Consider the following 21,004-nt stretch of genomic DNA (forward strand, 5'->3'; position numbering starts at 1 on the left):
GTCGCAAAACTCTGCGTTCAGTATTTTTGCAAGCCTTGCAGTCGTTGTACTGCAAACATTGAATGCGCAGCTATTACAGAAATTAAAAATCGTACTTTTAAACTTCCAAATCCTGTTGCCGGCCGAGTTCACCGCAGGGAGTTTTTGAAGTTGAACGTAGAGAGACAGTGAGCGAAGCAGAGTAATCAAAACCCTTAAGATGAAGTGGAGTGTTTAAAATGTTAGTGTTTTTTGATTGGCTTTCAGAGCGGCCGTCTACAGCGCTTCCTGGTGGGAGAGAGCACCTGCTTGAAATCACTTAAGCAATTTTCCCCCACTTGCACAGGCTCGCTCATTTGGCTGAATATCTCATTGCCTTGCAGCCGAAATGATTGAAGGCTGCTTTCATGTACTCTGGCTGTGTTTTACAGACCGCATGAGTTATTGCATTTTAAATCGAAGCTACCAGATTTGGAGTGCTGTACACACCCCAGGGGACAGAGGACAAACAAGCAAAACAGACGGGAAGGAAAGCAGAGAGAGAGAGAGAGAGAGAGAGAGAGAGAGAGAGAGAGACAAAGGAGGATTTAAATGGCTTCTATCCCTGATTCATCACTGAGACACGACTATATCCATTATCATAACTTTAGGGTCTCTGCTAAATCTGGCACGTCTTGATGTGAGAAATGAAAGAGTGGAAAAAGGTGACAGACAACTAGAGAATGGGGGGGGGGGGGGGGGGGGGGGGGGGGGGGGTAAAGGCTTTGACATTTACGAGGTGACACAAACAATCCCACTTACCTGCTTCTCTGCTCTTTAGTGGGAAATTGCCGGCTGGGTGAACGGCTCACTTTTGGCACTTAGTGCGGCGCGATGTGTATTTTCTTAAGCGTGGAATCAGTCGGTGAGACGGAAATGTGAATGAGAGGGAACGGGAAAAAAACGACGCGGGGCACATTTACGATGGAAAAAAAAAAAAAACCCAAACAGACACACACTGGTATATGCAAAAAAAAACCTGCTCTCACACACACACACACACACACACACACACTTCCACACTGTGTTAATTGACGCTGTTAATAATTTAGAATGTATAGCCAGCCCATTTCCCCCTCTGGCGAAAAAAAACATTCTCCTCCAGAGAACATACTGTATGTTCTGGAAACCAGCAGTATCAGTAATCACAGCGTAGGAATAAGAATGTGCCCTAAGGCGTGTCAGTACAGCCTCCTTCCTTCTATTGCGTTCCCTTATCCTGCCAGCAGTAAATGCATGTGGCGCAGTCACAGGTGAGAGTGGGCAGTAAACTAAGAATTGTTGTGTTTTTTGGGTAGCTCCGGTAAGGAGCAGGTTCTCTTCATGGAAGTCCGCCATGTTTCTACATTTGCCCAAACGGCCAGCCAAACACCGTCTGGGACAAACCACGGCACCCACAGCCACCATCTGACTTCTAACGTGTTTTTGGTTCAGAAACGATGGCGTTCAGCGGATCCCGAGGTTTGCAGAGACGTACAATGCCAACATTTTCTGTAGAGACTGGGTTGTTGATTTGATAATACAGGCAGAAAAGCTGGATTTTGGGGGAAATTTGGTATGACTTTATATTTTATCATCCCTGAAGGTGAACCGTTTCCCAGAAAGTACACCTGCTGGTAAATTCCAACCTGGAATCTCTACCAGTTTTGAAGTCGTCCCATCGGCCTCCACTGGCCTTGAATCCAGCCGCATTGAAAAGTAGTGAGAACATTCTGCTGTAATGTAGTCCAGCAGACAAACCGGTGTACATCGATTTCTCCTGTTTAAAGCTTCCTTTCAACTAAAGAGGATCATTGAATCTACATCCGTCATAACAGATGCAGGTTCAGACAATGTATCGCAAAAGACAATAATAATAATAATAATAATGGTCTTTTACAATACATACGAAGAGACAGAACGAGTCAACAGCGGTTAGTTTCTCTCTGTGCCGCACCATCTGAGCTGTTTAAAATCCACCCTAGACACGATGAACAAATCAAATTTACTGGCTGATTATGAAAATGATTCGGTTACAGAGGTTGCCAAGCATGGCATCATATTGCAGACAGACAGAGGGACGATCATAAGAGGAAATGTAAAGTGGAAATGGAAATCGCCTTGACGATTAACAGGAAACAACTCCCCTCGATCTACCTGCTGTACTTCTTTGTGTCCCTTTCCTTCTTTAGCTGATCTTATCTCCCGTTACTCCAGAAATGACCAAAAAGGATGACATGAATGAGGTGTTGGAGATCGTTATTGATCCCGATCTGTAAACACAGAACTGGATGTCAGCCCGGCATCGAATTTTACCTAAAGAACACCTTGTTTAGTTGATGAAGAGCCGCAGAGAGCAGAGAGCAGGTCGATGTCGCATCAAATATTGACACAAACAGCAGCATGTGTACATCGGAGTATAGAGCCGGCACAGAGGAGTTCACATCCATCGCACTAGGATTCTAGATTCGTGGTATAAGATGACTTTCACGAGGACAGGAGGTGCAGGGGGATGTTTTCTCTGACTTGTTAAAGAGTGTTTCAATCGACCCGCGGAGCTCAGGCCGAATGTGTTGCGGATCGGATCGTGGCTCAGCATGTTCCCAATCTCCTTTTTACAGATGAGGAGACGGGTCTGGAGGTGCATCAGGTAACCCGCCCTCCGGGCTTCAACGCCAACCGGCGGCGCAGCAGAGCCGTCCTCTATCACCTGTCGGGACACCTGCAGAAACAAGACAAGAGCAAACTGAAGCTCAACAACGTAAGTGGCTCCGCAATCACCACTTCCACATCCGTCACGCGACGCAATTGGGCCCTAAAATCATTGACTTGCATTAGGAAAGAGACGTCGGCAACCCAGCGGAGCATTTTTGAGGTAAATCAACTATCGAGTACGAACGCATGAATATCCTTTATCTTTATTAGGTCCTAAAATTTGTATAATCCACTAATAGCCCAGTTATTTCCCTTCCTCTGTTGTGAGAAGGAGGCTGGACCGAGGGCCCCAGAATGCGTAAGATCGTTGGAAGATCCGGATCATTTTATCTAAATTCTTTCCTCGGAAGTCAAACTTTTATTTCATGGGAATGAAACCGTCTCCGGCGCTGTGTCCAGGTCTCTTCGGATGTCTCTTCGGGAGGAGGTGGAGACGCGTCGTCCATCTATAAACACACTCTGTGGTCTTCACTGATCGATGGAAACGGGTTTAATCTATTCCCAGACTGACTTTGTGCTCAGCGACTACACGGGGTTCATTACAGTCTCAAGATGTTCGGGTTGCCCTGAGATGTATTGCATGCCAAACCAGCCCCGGCTCTGCCTCTCACGTAATCATTATTTCTCACTTTTGAGACGTTTGCACTAATGATTTCATTCAAGTCGCAGAGGTAAGGATAAATATAGAACACGGCAACTTTTAAAAAACCCCTACAGGTTGTTCAACAACAAAGAATCCAGATGGAATACAAAGTTATTCACTTCTTTGCAATACAAAGAAGTTTGTTTAATTGTTTCCCAAGATGCAACGGGGTTTTCTTAAACCAAACAACAAGACGCAGCGGTGTCTGTGGATCTCCTGCAGCGCACACACACACACACACACGCACACACACACACACACACACACACACACACACACACACACACACACAGACACACACACACACACACACAGACACACACAGACAGATGGTGTGAAGGGCATCTGGAGTGAGCTCACTTCTGTTTGACTTTGGGGGTAAAAGAGCTGCGATTCGCTGATGTCAGTGATAAGAACAAACCTGCAGACCTTTGCAGTTTCCATCCTGCAAGTTTGACGCCCACTTATTGAGGGATTATCTATTTTTAAGTATCATCATTTTTGGTTTTCCTTTGCTTACACATGGAATTTAGCTGTTTTTTTTATATTGTATATTGATTATTAATAATACTTGTATCCAGTTTATCCTTTTAAACCTTCTTTAATGATCATCTCAGTTGTGTTTCCTCGCTGTATTAATGTAAGCCGTTTATGAGGACCCTGTTTACAGTAACCATCTATCTGAAAATGAGATTAAAACAATATAGTCCTTTTAAAACATACATATACATGAATATATAGACCAGTGGAAATACAGCGTGAAACTATGTTCCCCGTTTTCTTCTTAATGTCTCTTTATGAAAACACAATATCTAACATCATTTTCCACGATTGAATATATCAAACTTAAAGGTGCTCGGTACAGAATTCAGAGCACATCTAATGCTTTCACTCAGTTAGCAGCTAACAGCGCTAACAGTGCTGAGAGAGCTAATAGTGTATCTCTCTCTCTCGCTCTCTCTCTCTCTCTCTCTCCCTGTCGTCCGATCCAGAACATGTTCGGGGAGAAGCCTCCCATCCCGGAGTACAAGGTAGCAGCCATCCAGAAGTCTCGCTTCATCCTGCTCCACTACGGGACCTTCAAGGCCGGCTGGGACTGGCTGATTCTGCTGGCGACCTTCTACGTGGCCGTCACCGTGCCCTACAACGTGTGCTTCACGGTGGTGGGAGGGCGGGACGAAGGGAGCAGCACCGCCCCGCGAAGCCCGCCCAGCGTCAGCGACATCCTCGTGGAGATCCTGTTCATTTTAGGTGAGAGAACGTCGCGCGTCCGCGAAAAACGAAGAGCCCAATGAAGTCGTTTTCACGCCTGAGCGCTGACGGTAACGCTTGTGTTCAATAAGCGCCTTCTTTTAATCAAGCGCCAGTGTCCGCTTCGGCAGTGAACGAGACTTAATAATTAAAAAGATCGTCTATTTGTTCTTCGATTTATCAATCGCCCCCCCCTGAAGAGGAGCCGACGAAACAGCCCGTCTCTAAGAGGCTCATCAGTCGTGATGAAAGTTTCGTCGGGAGTTTTTAACGATGCATTCACAGCAGCGAAAGGATGTGAGCCATTCACAGCAGATCATTAAGCCTCATTGCCAACCCATTTCCTAGAAAACAACAGGCCTCTTTGTTCCCACCGTTGTCCATCTAGCCTGTGGGAGAGTCGTACGAGGGCTCTTCAGTGGACAATCTGCCTTAATGGGAAACAGTGAACAAGAGCTTCAACCAACTTCTGCGTCGGAATTATACGAGCCGCCCGCAGTTAAAGGCTGTCCTGTTGGTTAGAACTAACAGGCCGGCCTGTTAGTCACTCATTCGCTCAGCGGATTGAAGTGTAACATCAGGCTTCTGATTATTTCTGTTCATAAGAGGATTTTTTTATGAATAAACTACACCCTAAAGGGTCTTAATAGGAGTCATAAAACATGACAAAACCACCACAAATTGCATTTTTTTTTTTTCAAACCTAAAGAAGTAAAAGCGACAAATTGATTACTAATAAATCACAGGACGTCTCCAACAAGTTGAAAAGTCCCCTTCCACTTACAAATCTATTCACTTCATTGTGCAGACTGATGGACAGTTTGACACTAGGAATGTGTGTCACTTGAGGAAAGACAAAGTCTGTCTCTGGTCACCTTAAATCTCAGTTTAAACACGATAACACGAGTTTGGAAACTAATATTGTTCCAATATTCAGCTCGAACAAATTCATCACACGCGAGTGTGAAGTAGGTCTTGTGTCCAGCGGTTCATCTTTCACTTACATCTTCACAGATGTAAATTTAAGAAATGTTAACGAGGTAATTGGACAAAACCCATATCAGACAGAAATTATGATTCAAAGCAGTTCATGTCATAAAACATGTGTTTAAATATGTATCTATTGGGTTTCATATTGCATTGAAAAAATGGAGGTCAGTTTCTTCCTGGAAGGTAATAAATGAATAAACTGACCTTTGAAAATAATTACTTATGTAGTATTTAAACTTGATTTTCAATCAGCTTTTAGTATAACTTTTGTCTTTGTCGTCATGTCTTTTGTTTTTGGCCTCTTTGTTCTCTTTCAGGTTGTGTTTCTAGTCCGTCTGCTGAAACACGCTGATCCTCTGCTATCGTTCCTGAAGTACACAAGCGCTGCTGATGTCTCTCTCTCTCTCTCTCTCTCTCTCTCTCTCTCTCTCTCTCTCTCTCTCTGTTATCGTCAGACTTACGTGTGATTCACTGAGTGACCGTCGCTCCGTCCCGCGCGTCATTCGTCCTCGTGTGTTTTTCGGTTGTCTCTGTCCCGGCGGTGCTTCCCTGCTGTCAGCTTCTGCTGTGCTTGTCGTCCTCTGCAGACATACTGCTCAACTTTCGAACTACTTTTGTGAGCACGTCGGGTCAGGTCGTGTACGACGCCCGCTCCATCTGCGTTCACTACGTCACCACCTGGCTCTTTGTCGATCTCATTGCCGCCCTGCCCTTTGACCTGCTGTATGCTTTCAACATCAGCGTGGTGAGTCTCCTCTCTGTGTGTGTGTGTGTGTGTGTGTGTGTGTGTGTGTGTGTGTGTGTGTGTGTTTACATCAGCAAGGTGTGTGACAAATCATGCCTCTTAATAATCCACTTGAATATGGACACACACTCTGTCTCCTGCATTCATTATCCACGCTAACACACCCATGGCAACAAGCCAAATTAGGAGGGGAAAAAAAAGGGGGAGAATGAATGCATGATGCCGTTGGCTTCCTGGTGAATTTATTAGCCATTTATCAACATTTCATCCAGACCGACGCTCAGAAAGACGAACAAATGGGACCGAGCCAATCTGGTGTCAGTGCACACACACTGCGGGTCTCGTTCATTTCTGATTCCACGCTCAGAATCCAAATAAATGATTTCAAACTGTGGGCTGAGTTACTTACAAAAGTAGTTTTAAAATTTTAATTTGGAGGGGAAAAATGTTTAATAGCGTGTGACGAATAAGATCTATCTTTTGAGTAAAACCTTCACCTCCACTCACAAAGTATTAATAGCACACGATGAAAGGAACGTAGTAAACAATGCTCAGTAAATTGACATGACAATGAGAGAACTTTTTTGCAGAACCGTGCCTTTTATGTGTCAGAACCACGAGAGGCTGAGACGGTGTGGTGTGTGTGTGTCTGCCTGTGCAGTACTTTGGGGTCCACCTGTTGAAGACCGTCCGGCTGCTCCGGCTGCTGCGGCTGCTGCAGAAGCTGGAGCGATACTCCCAGTACAGCGCCGTGGTTCTGACTCTGCTGATGTCCATGTTCGCCCTGCTGGCCCACTGGATGGCCTGCGTCTGGTACTTCATAGGGCGCAAGGAGATCGAAAGTCCTGGCTCCTGGGATATTGGTCAGTACCCACTATTTTCACCCACACGCATGGAAAGACGTTCACTCAAGAGCTGCACTTGAGTTTAGCGGTGAGGAACATTTACTCTACTGGTGGTTCCATAGTAAATATGATGCATGCATGGAGAAAATGTCCAACATTATAAAGAGTAGTTCTGTATATTGCATATTCTGTCCTTTTTGTACTTTGCACTGTGCACATTTCTTGGACAATTTTGCACATTTCTGCACAAAACTACCAGTTCTTTCATTTGTATTCAGATATATTATCTATATGTTATCTATATGTTTTTAATGCCTCTGCGCCGGCGATATCTCAGGAATTCTCGGAGGGATTTTCTTCAAGTTTGGCACAAACATCCACTTGGACTCAAGGACTCAATTTATTTTGTTTTATTTTATTTTATTTTATTTTGTTTTATTTTGTTTTATTCAATTTTATTTAGTTTTATTTTATTTAGTTTTATTTTATTCAATTTTATTTTGTTTTATTTTATTTTATTTTATTTTATTTTGTTTTATTTTATTTAATTTTTTTAATTGTATTTTGTTTTATTTTGTTTTGTTTCATTTTATTTTATTTTATTTTATTTCATTGTTAAGCACCAATATACCAAACCAATTTCCTTGAATGTGAAAACTTAGTTATAAAAAATGAACCAGATTTAGATTGTGGATTCATTCATATTATGCAGAATGGCTTCTTTCAGTGGTTCATATTATTAGAAACTAGTAACTTTTGCTTTTAATACTTCATGTACAATTTGCTGCTGATACTTTTATTCAAGTAAAAGTCTGAACACAGGACTTTAAACTGTGTGATTGCCTCTTCTATGGGTTACATGTACAAATGAACTGTTCCTATTTGGTATTTACAGTAAACTGTGCACTCCTCAGCTTTATATTTAGTGTCCCTGGGGGTGAGAGTGGAAAAATCAATTTTCTCTGAGTCGAGAGCTTTTAGCGTTGACGTTTTTTAATTGTCACTGTGCCTGTACTGTAAATATCCTGCCAGAGCCAGAAACCAGAATTTCATTTGGGCAAATTGAGCAAACCTAAGATTGGATACTCCATCACTCTTCTCAATTATACTGTAAGCTCTGTCCCCAGGAAAGCAGTTTTAGTGCTCCCGAATGCAGATTAAATGAGATCTTATCTTATTGCGGCCCCTCTCTCCGTGGTTTTAGTGTGATGAGAAGTGTACATTCTTACATTAAAAAGTCTCGCCTCGTTCACTTTGAAGCATTTGCGCATCCGCCTCCCTCGTCCTGCTTTTAAAGACAGACCTAAGATGACACTCAAACTCCTCAGAGTGATGTCAGTAATTTTGCATCGGCAACAAAGGCGCAGCGAGCGGCAGCGCTTTATGCGAGCGCACGACGCCCAAGTGTCTGGATTTCCAACACGGCCGACGCTTCTGATAAGACGCGGCTTTTGTTGATGTTCCCCGATCGTCTCTCGGCAGGGTAATCTTCAAATCCTGCAGGTGACATGAAACTCATCTGATAAAGCTGTAGAAACAGATGGGCGGTTACCAAGGGAGCTAAAAGGGGGGGGGGGGGGCGAAGATCAACCAGAGGCTTTTGTTTTATTCTACCTGAGCATCCGCATGATGTTGAGTCAAATAGGAAATCACAATGAGTGTGTTTTTCTAAGCTATGGACTCGACTCAGGGACACATAACGAGATGTTTACTTCTCTCCCTCGCTGTCCCGCTCTCCCTCCCTCCCTCCCTCCAACTGTTCTCTCTCTCTCTCTCTCTCTCTCTCTCTCTCTCGTTGATTTGTCCCAAACCACCTATCATTATGCTTTCAGCGAAGCACATAACGACACAAACGCAGCAGTCAATGCATGTCGGCCGTTTCCCTCGATTTACTACTCAGACGAACGGGGGAATCCGGGGGACAGCGAAGGACCAGCGGTGACCTTTCTGTTGTGACACTAACTGAGATTCACAATAACGGCCTGATATCGGTTTAACTGCCTCAGTTGGCTCGCGCTCGGGAGAGGTACGGTTTTGTCTGCAGGGCTGTCGGTAATTGAGGAGCCACGGCCGTCCCTCGCCGTCCCTCGCGGAGCTGTGGACATCACACGAGGCTACTGAGCTGGACAGAAAGGATGAAGAAATGGACATAAAGTGGACATATTACATGTTGTCATGCGTCCTGTGGGTTTCCAAAGGGACCTTTTGGATTTATCTCTCGTCCTGCGAGTTTTTGAGAGCCAGAAAATCAAAATTTGAACAACAGCTTTGTCGGCCTTAGAGGGGCAAGCAGGCGCCGACTACCACTGCTGTCAGTCAAGCACAAACAAACCCAAATATATACAGTACACCTCTTTAATTATTTACATCTTCATTTTGAAAACTCAGCTCAGGAATGTTCCTAAGTGAGAGAAATTACCTAGAAGTATTGATTGGCAGCCATGATAATAGAATTCTCTAAATGCTAAGGAAAGATGCCTCAATGCTTCCTTTCTTATCTCCTTCGGCATAGGGAACACGGGACCATCCTTTACGAAAGGAAAGGAGATCATGCCGTGAATAGTGCATTTTGTTTTAGGACTATTGTCGTCTGTGGTTTAACACACATTTAGTTCTCACGCGAGTATTCATGGCACTGCGATGTCACACCTGTCCTCTTTAATATCGGTGGAGCGAGACGCTTGGTGATGTTTAGTTTAGTTGAGAGACGCATTTGTCCCATTGACTCCGGTCTCACTGCAAACCATGCCTCTTATATATGAAACTGGAAGGTGCATCACAGCTATTATGGTATAACATTAGCTTGTTGTTTGCTCTGCCAGCTGTACTTTTGAATCGATTGAAATCCACTGAACGCTGCGGTTCCATCACAATAACTTGAGTCTGGTACAGACTTGGCGTGAGACAGAGTGGGAGGCGGGGGTTCAGGACCACGGACAGCTCACATGTGAGTCCAGTCAGCACCTCGGACAGAGGCAGAGAAACACCGCCAACGCTTTCCACCAAAAAGGAATAAACAGGAAGTTCCCGACTTCACTTTGCCATTTTATGAGTTGGCTTATTTAAATATTTACAATGTCTCTGTCATAAACTAGCCACTGAAGGCAGCAGATGAAGGCTGAGCATCGAGTCATAGAAAACCTTTCCTTCACTTCAGCGTCTGTCTCCAGACCGGCACACTCTGTTATAGCTTGGCCCGTTCTGTAACGTTAGTAATGCCCTTCACGTTCCCTCATGTGTTGACAAGATAAAAGAAATTCTTTGTAGTTTATTTTTTTCTTTAATATATTCTGATCTCCAGGCACGGACATGCCTGATTGCAGTATAACAGCTTAGCAGGTCCACATTTCCTCGGGAAGGTGGAGGTTAAGTTGTGTGCTAATGACAACGTAATTAGGAAACTACTCAGGTGTTAAATCCTCTAATGTTGTTGGTTTAGCTGCTTCGCCGGGACTCTGCTCACTGCTCAATTGTCACTTCTGCTTATTTATGCTGGCAGGCTGGTCTCACTATCTCAGAACACACACACACACACACACACACACACACACACACACACACACACACACACACACACACACACACACGCGCACACACACACACACACACACACACACACACGCACACACACAAGGTCAAAGCAGCCGGTCTGTAGAAGTGTGTGATGCCGGAGATCAACGAATGGATGCATCCATATTGTATTATTCATATTCCCTCCCTTGCCGTCTTTCTGTTTTGATTCTGCTGTCAGCGGCTCAGATGGGTTTCACCGCTCCTCCGCTCACAAACGCTGTCTTTCAATAATTCATCTTTCCTCTCTTCTTACTCTCTGCCTTTGTTTTTCCTTTCCTTGGCCATCGTTTTTTTTTTTCTTCTTCGTTATTTCCTCTGCAGCTGAATTATGTTAATATTTGTTTTTAAAAAAAAAAGTTAACTTGAATCAAAAAGTATTACGCTTTAGACAGAACTTCGGATGTACATGTTCCAGGTAAGTACATGTAGTGCCTGCAAAATGCATCTAAAGTATGAAAGGTAAAAGTACTCATTATGCAGAATGGCCCCAAAGGTCCTAAAGTATTCTGAGAAATCTAGTGCTCACAAGATGATATAATACACGCAAGTTATTCTCTTGTGTGACACATTACAGCGTTATCATTCTTATTGGCGACCTCATGTAAATCTGTATCTACCTCCAACATGAGCAGCTCTAATATATGATTATGCATCATATTTTATAGGTTCATAATATGTTTTAAATGTCAAATCAAAAGTAGCTGTAGCTGTTAAATGTATTAAAGTGAAGTAAAATGTACAATATTTCTCCCCTGAGATGTAGTAGAGTAGCAGAATAAAGTCCCATAAAATGGTACTTAAGGACCTATTGGACTTATTCAGCTCTAATGGAGCTTTAGCAGGAATTTTGTGCACAGTTGGAGATGAAGAAGGTCTAGTGTTGTGCTTGTTATCGTTTAAAACTATTTAATTTGTCTCAGGTAACTGTCAGTGCTGAATTCCTGGACCTTTTTGCAGTAAAATAAAGTGTGTTTTTTCGTTTCATTTCTCTCTCACAGGTTGGCTCCATGAGCTGGCCAAGCGTCTGGGGACCCCCTACTTCCTGCCCGCCCTGACAACGTCGGTCCCCGTCACGGTCAGCAGCTTCCCGGCCAACGGCAGCCAGTGGAACGTGTCGGGGTCGGAGGTCGGAGGGCAGGGCTCCTGGAACTCCAGCCAATATTTTGGAAACGTGTCCGGAGGCGAGGCCGCGGCGGGGACGGGCGCCGGCGGCGGGAGTTTCGGGGTGCTGGGCGGCGGCCCGTCGATGCGCAGCAGCTATGTGACGTCGCTCTACTTTGCTCTGAGCAGTCTCACCAGCGTGGGATTCGGAAATGTGTCAGCCAACACGGACTCGGAGAAGATCTTCTCCATCTGCACCATGCTCATAGGAGGTGAGGAACGTGTGTTTGAGTTCCACCAGTTAGGGATGCACACATCCGACTTCTTCAGCCCCGATACCCACAGCAGGGCTTTGGGTATCAAAGCCGATATCAGTGTTCAGTTAATAAGATGAATGCCTCACCGTCCAGAAGAGACTGGGATCATTCTGTTATGTGTAAGGCAACATCACTCTTGACTTAAACATTGCTTTACTAACTCATAGATATAAATTCACTCAAATATTTATTAGTAAAATAATAAATCCGACACAAGCGACTTTGTAAAAAATCCTCAAGTGTAAACATTTTTCATGCAGCAACAAATTGATCAAAGGTTAATTAAACAGGAATTAAAATAATATTATTACATTACATTACATTACATTCATTTAGCAGACGCTTTTATCCAAAGCGACTTACAATTCAGTATCTATCTACACACCGTAGACGCAGCTACGGGAGACATTTTTGGGGTTAAGTGTCTTGCTCAAGGGACACATTGACATGAGACTAGCGGAGCAGGAGCCGGGGATCGAACCGCCGACCCTCTGATTGAAAGGCGGCCCTGCTGTTATACATTCAAGGATCATTTATTGTCAACACAATGCAGTTGTAGCCCATTTACAACACAACAAAAAAACAAGACAAACTTAAATCAGCAGTGCATTCCTGTAGTGCATTTGTTTTGAATTTGCATCATAAGGAACGTGAACAGCAGCAACAAAAACATATTCTCTGGGGAGATTGCATGGCTGACGTTTTCACATTAAGTACATTTAGTTCACAGGCGGTCTCTGGGTGGGTTCTGTCTTCTGATGGGTACCAATGATGTCTTGGGTGGTTTGAACTATCCGCTGCAGAGCTCTCCTGTCCTGAGCCGTGCACATCCCGTGCATGCTTGTCGTGTTTTTCAGTCAGGATGCTCCTCTTTAATAAAGTCAACGAGAGCATTGAGTATCGGCCCGATTTGGGTGCATCCCTACTTTGTGTGCACGTCAGTGTTTCCTCTGGTGGCGTCTTCTTCTTCGCCTCCTCTTAAGAACTCACTCAGCTCATTGTCTGGCACCAGTGAGACATCGACACACAGCCGAGCACAGTTTGTACAATAGATGTACCGACGCGCACTCTTGTATGCAAAGCCATCCATTCAGCGTCTCATTAGTCCCTTGTTTCTTGATTGAGGGGTTTTCATTACATGTTGGGCCGTGTCGCTTGTTTATTCGTTACCAGGATGTATCACAATCAATTTACTACAGATTGATTGTCCGTCACTAAGAGTTAATAGCAAATAGCTAACGCTGTTTGCCATTAACGAAACAATTATTTTGGAAAAGGGGCATTTAGCTACATACTTACTACATGTAAAGCTGCAGAACTGACAGACTATTCATTTTAAAAGCATCACTGAAGATAACACAGAAGCCCTATAAATCCCTTATTTTTTTATCTGAATACAGTACAAACTAAATAACGTGTTATTTTTCAGCTGAGCCATTTGAGCGACGCCCTTGAGTGTCTCCAATCACCGAAAAAGTAGTTCCTTAAATACTTCAGCACAGTATATTTACCGATCCTCTGAAATGCTGCGATTCAACATGTTGGTGGATGGAGTTTTAAAACATTTGTCTTATTTTTAATGAGCTGCAGTAATAATGAGTCGATAGATAGATCCCGTCTCTATTATCGCTTTACTAAAACATAACGTATGTGTTGGATACTACCTGGTTGAGTTATGAATTCTGATGTTCTTGTTGCCGATCATTTATGACGAGAGCTGAATGTTCTGGAACAAAGCGATGACATAAGAACTGAGAGATAAATGGAAAGGTTGGTGAGATTTATGGTCAGAGGACACACTGATGTGTGAGGATGTCTTTGGGGCACTTTGGGTGGGCTGTAAATGTCTACACACACACACACACACACACACACACACACACACACACACACACACACACAGCATTTAGGTAACAAATCACAGTGACTTCTGTCCCTGCTCGGCATTTCCTGGTTGATAGAATAATAAAATCTGCTATTTTCCTTCTGAAAGGTGCAAATTAAAAACCCTATTAAATGTTAGTGTTACAAGGCCAACACTGGGTGTGCTGGAATTTATAATATTATTTTTAAATCTCTGCTGATTTGATTCAGCTTCACATACGCTGTCTTAGTGGAGCATCAGATAAGTATTGATCCGTGGTTTCCAACAGATGTGCTACTTCCTGCTGTTACGGCTGCTAAAAGCTGCAGTACTCCGCTGTGTTCGGAAACTAGTTTTTTAAAAATGAAACTGCATATTTCGAAGCATTTTTCTGTCATGAAGAGTGTAGCAGGTGGACCCAAAAGCAGGAGACTGCAGGCCACGGGAACGTGAATTAATCTTAATTCATAGTTCGTGCAGACAAAGCAAAAGTGAACATTACAGAACAAAACCAAGGCAGAAATATGACGTCTTAATGTCTTTCCCTCCACCTCGATGGAAAACGCCACGAGGTGAAAGATGTGGAGGAGAATTCATAAGGACTTAGGAAAAGACAACAGCTGTGCTAAAATCCAACTTGTTGTTGTTTTTTTATCAACTTTATTTATAACACATATAAATTGCTTACATTTACAAACTCAGTGCTGTACAATTCCAGTAAATATTCCCGTCCAAAACAGAATCTCACCTCCTAAGAAAGATGTTGCTTTAAATGTTGCTGCCGCAAGGCATTGTGGGGCGGCATTATCTCCTTTTGTAAAGGATGGTCCAAACATCAAAGCACCTTTTCTTAGCAATTTTTTTTTTTTGAGAAAACCCCCAAAAAATAACATTGCAGGCAACAAAAAGTGAAGCCTTACATCTTCATAAGGAACAGATGAGCTTGGTTGTTGGTTTTGGTCTTTTTATGGGTGTTTTTTTTTTTTTGTGTTGCATTGATTTTTAATAACCTTGCATCCACAGAGATGTGAGTATGTGTCCTCTATCAAAGCTAACTGAAACAGAGAGAGAGAGAGAGAGAGAGAGAGGAGACTCTGGCTTCATTAACCTCTCTCAATTGTTCTGTTCTGTGAGCCTTTAAGCTCTAACTGAAAGATATTAATGCGTCCAGAGTGTCGCTAAATGTGAGGTGGGTCACTCTGCCTGCGGGAGCAGCCGTCCCAAAATGATGTCATTAGTCTGGGTGTCAGTGGACTGTGTAAGTGTCCTGTGGTCTGAGCGCTGTGTCAGCAGCTTTTCTACTTGGGCAAGAATTCAATTTAGGGAGAGAAACTGTCCGAAAGGTACTTTATAAGATAACTGCTGGTTAGCTGTGTTTACATTCAAAGCCGACCTGTTTATTAAATATTAATACAACAACCGAGAGTCGTTTCACGTACCGGGATTAGAGCTGGTTTTAAAATGATAATTTAGTTGTTTTTATGGTGTTTTTCTCACCAGCAATACAATATTTATTCAACATGGGGGTTCTTTTTATTTCAGTAGTGTCACTTTCTTATCATAAAAGCAATAATCCACTTGTGGCAGTGCGTTACAGTGGTGTTAGAGCAGCTAAGTCCCTTTAAAGCGCCGCGCTCTTTAACTTCTTGGGGCTTATAAAGACGTCCTATGAGGCTCCCTGCTGTGCAGTGAAGCATTATGGGATTTTCCAGAGCCGTCCAGATAACAGCGAATCAGACAAGTCTGTAATTAAATCTTTATCATACTGAAAACACACCACCTTTTTTTCCCCCCTCTTCCGCAGCGCTGATGCACGCGGTGGTGTTCGGTAACGTGACGGCCATCATCCAGAGGATGTACTCGCGCCGCTCGCTCTACCACACCCGCACCAAGGACCTGAAGGACTTCATCCGGGTCCATCGGCTGCCCAAGGCCTTGGAGCAGCGCATGCTGGAGTGTTTCCAGACCACCTGGTCGGTCAACAACGGCATAGACGTCAGCGAGGTGAGGAGAGAAGCAGGCCTACATCCTCCTCGTGTAACGCAGAGCTACATTTCAGCATCCTCTACATTTAGTAGAAACTACTTCAGGATAAAAACATTGAGGTTCGTCCTTTAAAGCAGCGACGTTTCGAGGAGGACAAGCTTCTTCTTCACATTAAGGATCTGAGCTGTTTGCATCGCCTGTTTCTCTTGTTGTTCATGTCAAACATCTATTTCACTTCTCTTAACTTTGCACATCGTTTAGCTTCCAGAATGAATCTTGACAACCTGAACCTCATTAGCCTTTTTTTTTTTTTTTCAACTGTCATTGTGCTCCACATTTTCACACCTCACATTGTGTTTGGGAATTTCCTGCAAGTCTCAGGTAATTACAGATTTATGAAAGGCTGTGTTTAAGACTGCCCTTTATTCTCAGGCTGCACATCCACACTAAAACGATCTATTCACGTACACCGGGCATGCGGGTGCCGGTGTAAACAGGAAGTTGATTGTTTACTTATTTACAGACAATACGTGTCTGTTATAGTATTATAGTACTCTTTAATAATAAAAGGTTGTGCTTGATACTTAAAAATCTTTCTCTATAAACTCAAACGGAAACGTTTTGTGGAAAGTTTTAGTTGTTTCCCTGTCGTACTGGAGAGCATTTATGTTTACAGTTTCTATGTGGGAAAAAATAAGCACTAATAATTTATAATAATGAATAAATTAGAGTCTCAGAACATCTGTTAACGTCTTGCTTGACAGCTACTGAAGGACTTCCCAGACGAGCTGAGGGCCGACATCGCCATGCACCTGAACAAGGAGCTGCTCCAGCTGCCCCTGTTCGAGTCGGCCAGCCGGGGCTGCCTGCGCTCCCTCTCCCTCATCATCAAGACGTCCTTCTGCGCTCCGGGAGAGTTCCTCATCCGGCAGGGAGACGCCCTGCAGGCCATCTACTTCGTCTGCTCGGGGTCCATGGAGGTCCTGAAGGACAACACCGTGCTGGCCATACTGGGTAAGTCACGGGGGGGGGGTGAGAGAGACGTTCACGGTCATGTGGATCCCTTTGGCATGTTTACAGGGTTCAATGCACCCATTCAAAATAAAAGATAAAAGATAAAAGAGGGACACAAGCAGCAAAATAACTTGAAATAACTTCTCGCCTTTAATATTTGATCTATTTTCCTATTTGTTTCCTCAAATTACCACAAGAATTTTCTAATTAATGAAGAGACCGGAACAAAAACAGGGATAATGACCTGGCTTTAGCTGATTGTTGGATTGTAAGATGACATGAATTTGAGCTAAAAAAAATTGGATGAAGACTACACAGTACCTCCGCAGCTTTAGCAGACAATTACCTGTCACAATGAGACTTAATGAGAGGATGTGCAAATATGTGAGATCACTTCTCGGTGCAGTGATTTCATTATTATGATCGTTCTACAGGGATGGGTTTGATTTCATCCAATCAGACCCAAAGAGCAACTTGATCCGGATTTTAGTGGAAATTAGGTTGATGAGGGAGACGAAGGAAAGGAGGAGGAAGGACAGATGAAGGCTTGTGGGCGTATATCACTCAAATGACAGGGGAGGCATGGCTGAGGGAGGGCTGATAAAGAGCTGTTGTTTGTGCTCCACTGCTTTAAAGAGTTATCACCAGACTTGACACACACACACACACACACACACACACACAAAGTCAAGGCTTCCCCACAGTGTTGAGCCTGCGAGCTATACACAATAATCCTCCAATCCAGCATGAACAGAGATGTAGGAGGCTATCAGACCTCACATATGGCAGAGTATAGATGTGGAGAAAGAGATGAATGAATGAATGGAATGGAATGAATGAATGAATGAGGCTGTCCTGTGTCTTGTGTTTGTGCAGATAGTACGAATACATGAGAACCAGATGAGGCTGAAGCACATTGGCTCCTCAGGCATCATTTACATTCTGCACAATGCCAACACTGCTATAATTTTCACAGTGATATATGTGGCACATATATATATATATACACATATATATATATATATATATATATATATATATATATATATATATATATATAAAGCTGAGAATCGCAGCAGAAGGACCACTTATTGGAAAGTTTCTAGAGCTTCCAGTCAACTGAGGACATTTCTTTAAAATGTTCCAGGAGGTAAACCTCGTGCTAGGAATTTGTTACTTACTGTTTAAGTCATAACAATGTCTTTCTACATGTGCCTGTGTGAGCAGATAATACAATATCTCATCTAAACACGATTAATGCGTGCCGTATTTATGTTCCGCAGTAAATTCAGCGTTCACACACGCATCCAATAAACCCTTGAAAGTCATAGAAACATCGTTACCATATCCCCGAAATATCGTGTCCTGGAAAGCAATGTCTTGGAGAGTATATGAAGGTGCGACAAAACAAAATCGGCGTCGTTACACAGAATGAGCTGAAACTAGTGCTCTGTTCAGGGTGAAGTCGGTGTTTTGTCTACAGTCTATGATTGCTAGTGCGTCATTGGTTCAGCTACCGTGCGCCAATTGTCGCATGCGTGTCTAAGGTTGGAGGGATCACCACAGTTATTACAATTCATCTTAAGGTGAACATGAATGTATATAATGTGATTTAAAAAAAACCCTGTTTGCAGCCTTTCTACTGCAAAATCTCAAAAATGCTGCAAATGTGCTCTAGGAATCTGGCTAAAGAGTGTTACCTCACACTCCTTCTCTCTTAATGGCTCCGGTAACACCAGAAGCCAATCCCTGTGTCTCTTGGGATGTTTTTTGTGAGTCAATTATGTTTGCAGACACACAACACATTTAAAGAACAAAAAACAAAAACCTGAATCAACCAGCATTCAGCAGTAAAAAGTTAGAGACAACTGGCACTGAAAGGAATCGTGCAAATTGGAATTTGCTTGGTCAGACACAATGTCGCACCTGTGACAACAGCTTAGAATAATTTCTTTAGTTGGCTGGCTGTCTCGCAGGCTGAAATCTAATTTCCCCTGGATGTGCTTCAAAGCCTTTGCAACACTAATCCAGCAAACGGGGCGAGCTTTCCTGAGGTGTGTTTGTGTGAATGTGTAATGGACAAAGTGATAGACGGAGAGATGAGGGAGAAAGGGAGGGGGGGGATTTACATGTTACGATGGATGTATACGTCTTAAAAGTCAGTTTCTTAAAAGGTCAGGATGTATTGAACTAATGGGCCGTACCTGTGCACCCGTGTGTCGACATGTGTGTGTGTGTGTGTGTGAGATGAAGTGGATTTATCTTCAAATGCCAAGCCCCCGGCCCATATTTGATCTTGATCATGACACACATACACACACACATATCAATAGACGGAATGCGGGGCTGTGCTGGTATTAATAATGAATAGATTTTTGCATTATTAAAGCACCTTGATTATTAATGGTTGAAGTGTGGATCGAGCAAAGCCCAGCAGAGCCCAGGAAGCTGTTGGTACAGCCCATCATGACCTTTACCAAGAACTTGCATCTACAGCGTTCTTCCAGGAATTATACTGTACTCATGTTCATTTGCACAGTTCATTTCCAACTACTGGCCAGTCTGGCCAAAACAGATCCCTGAGTGCAACCACGCGTTCAGTCAATTAGAGTCACGGACGAAGACATTTTGTGCATCATGCAATGTTAACAAACATGTTCTGAAACATGAACACACACACACACATATACTCACCAGCCACCAGCAATATGCTTTGGAGCCAGTACATTGTAGACTAGAGCTGGTTATCGCACCTGTTGGGTCTAATTTTCAGCCTGTAAATTTGGCCTTAAATTGACCTTCCCTTTGGCCATCACACCAAATCAGTGTAACGTATGATGGGATGTATTACGTAGAATTAAATTAATGGTGTGTGACAGTGGCTTAAGGTAGTTACGACAGGCAGTGCACTCTATTATGATGGGCCCCTAGTGCACGCTAGTTACTAATTATGAAGCACACGTACACATATTTTTCTTCCTGTTGCTTTTATGTTTAAAAGGCATGACCGCTCGCTCGGTTGCGCTCAGCTTGTCAGTCTTGATTATTCCTTTGTTTGAATAGCTCAATATTTAGTGGAAGTGTACAGTGGTTGGTCATACACGGACAAATGGACCAACAGTGAGTCCAGAAGTTAAGTCATTGATGATCACATACCCACTGAGCCAAAGAACAAGTGAGCCACTCTACAGCAAGCTAAACCATTAGCACATAGGCTAACCCAGTACCACAAAGTCTAACCTCGTAGCATTAGCACATAGGCTAACCCAGTACCACAAAGTCTAACCTCGTAGCATTAGCACATAGGCTAACCCAGTACCACAAAGTCTAACCTAGTAGCATTAGCACATAGGCTAACCCAGTACCACAAAGTCTAACCTAGTAGCATTAGCACATAGGCTAACCCAGTACCACAAAGTCTAAACTAGTAACATTAGCACAGAGGCTAACACAGTACCACAAAGTCTAACCTAGTAGCATTAGCACAGAGGCTAACCTAGTACCACAAAGTCTAACCTAGTAGCATTAGCACAGAGGCTAACCTAGTACCACAAAGTCTAACCTAGTAGCATTAGCACAGAGGCTAACCCAGTAGCAAAAAGGCTAACCAAGTAATGTTCGCACAGAGGCTAACACAGTAGCGTTAGCACAAAGGCTAACCCAGTAAAGTTAGCAAAGAGGCTTAACACAGTAGTGTTAGCACAAAGGCTAACCCGGTAGCACAAAGGCTACTGAGCAGAAGAAGCCGTTTCAAACTAAAATGGCAACAGGTACTTTTATGGCGGCTAATAGGCTTGTGTTCATATGATTGTGACGTGTATCAAAGTTGGTTATATATTCGTATTGCATTAAAAAAAGAGAGAGCTTGTAGTAAACTCTGCAGTTCCTCTCAGGGACTCCCCAGAACTGTTCGCCCCCACAACTTCTATGGTTGGAGGGCCCTGCTCTATCTACAACAACTTC

At 43.3% G+C, this 21,004-nt stretch overlaps 1 protein-coding gene across 1 annotated transcript in view; it reads left to right on the forward strand.

Moving 5' to 3' along the window:
* Positions 1-17,934, forward strand: part of LOC137890029 (potassium voltage-gated channel subfamily H member 3-like) — a 103,075-nt gene extending 85,141 nt beyond the window's left edge. Inside the window, 8 exon segments of the mRNA XM_068734116.1 lie at positions 2,619-2,758; positions 4,348-4,606; positions 6,184-6,341; positions 7,003-7,204; positions 11,758-12,132; positions 15,846-16,045; positions 16,792-17,059; positions 17,918-17,934. Coding sequence (XP_068590217.1) covers positions 2,619-2,758; positions 4,348-4,606; positions 6,184-6,341; positions 7,003-7,204; positions 11,758-12,132; positions 15,846-16,045; positions 16,792-17,059; positions 17,918-17,934 — 1,619 coding nt within the window.
* Positions 17,935-21,004: the final 3,070 nt, after the last annotated feature.

Source organism: Cebidichthys violaceus, unplaced genomic scaffold, assembly GCF_023349555.1.
Source record: "Cebidichthys violaceus isolate CVI_PGR_0920_01 unplaced genomic scaffold, fCebVio1.0.p SCAF_61, whole genome shotgun sequence".
Lineage (NCBI taxonomy): Eukaryota > Metazoa > Chordata > Actinopteri > Perciformes > Stichaeidae > Cebidichthys > Cebidichthys violaceus.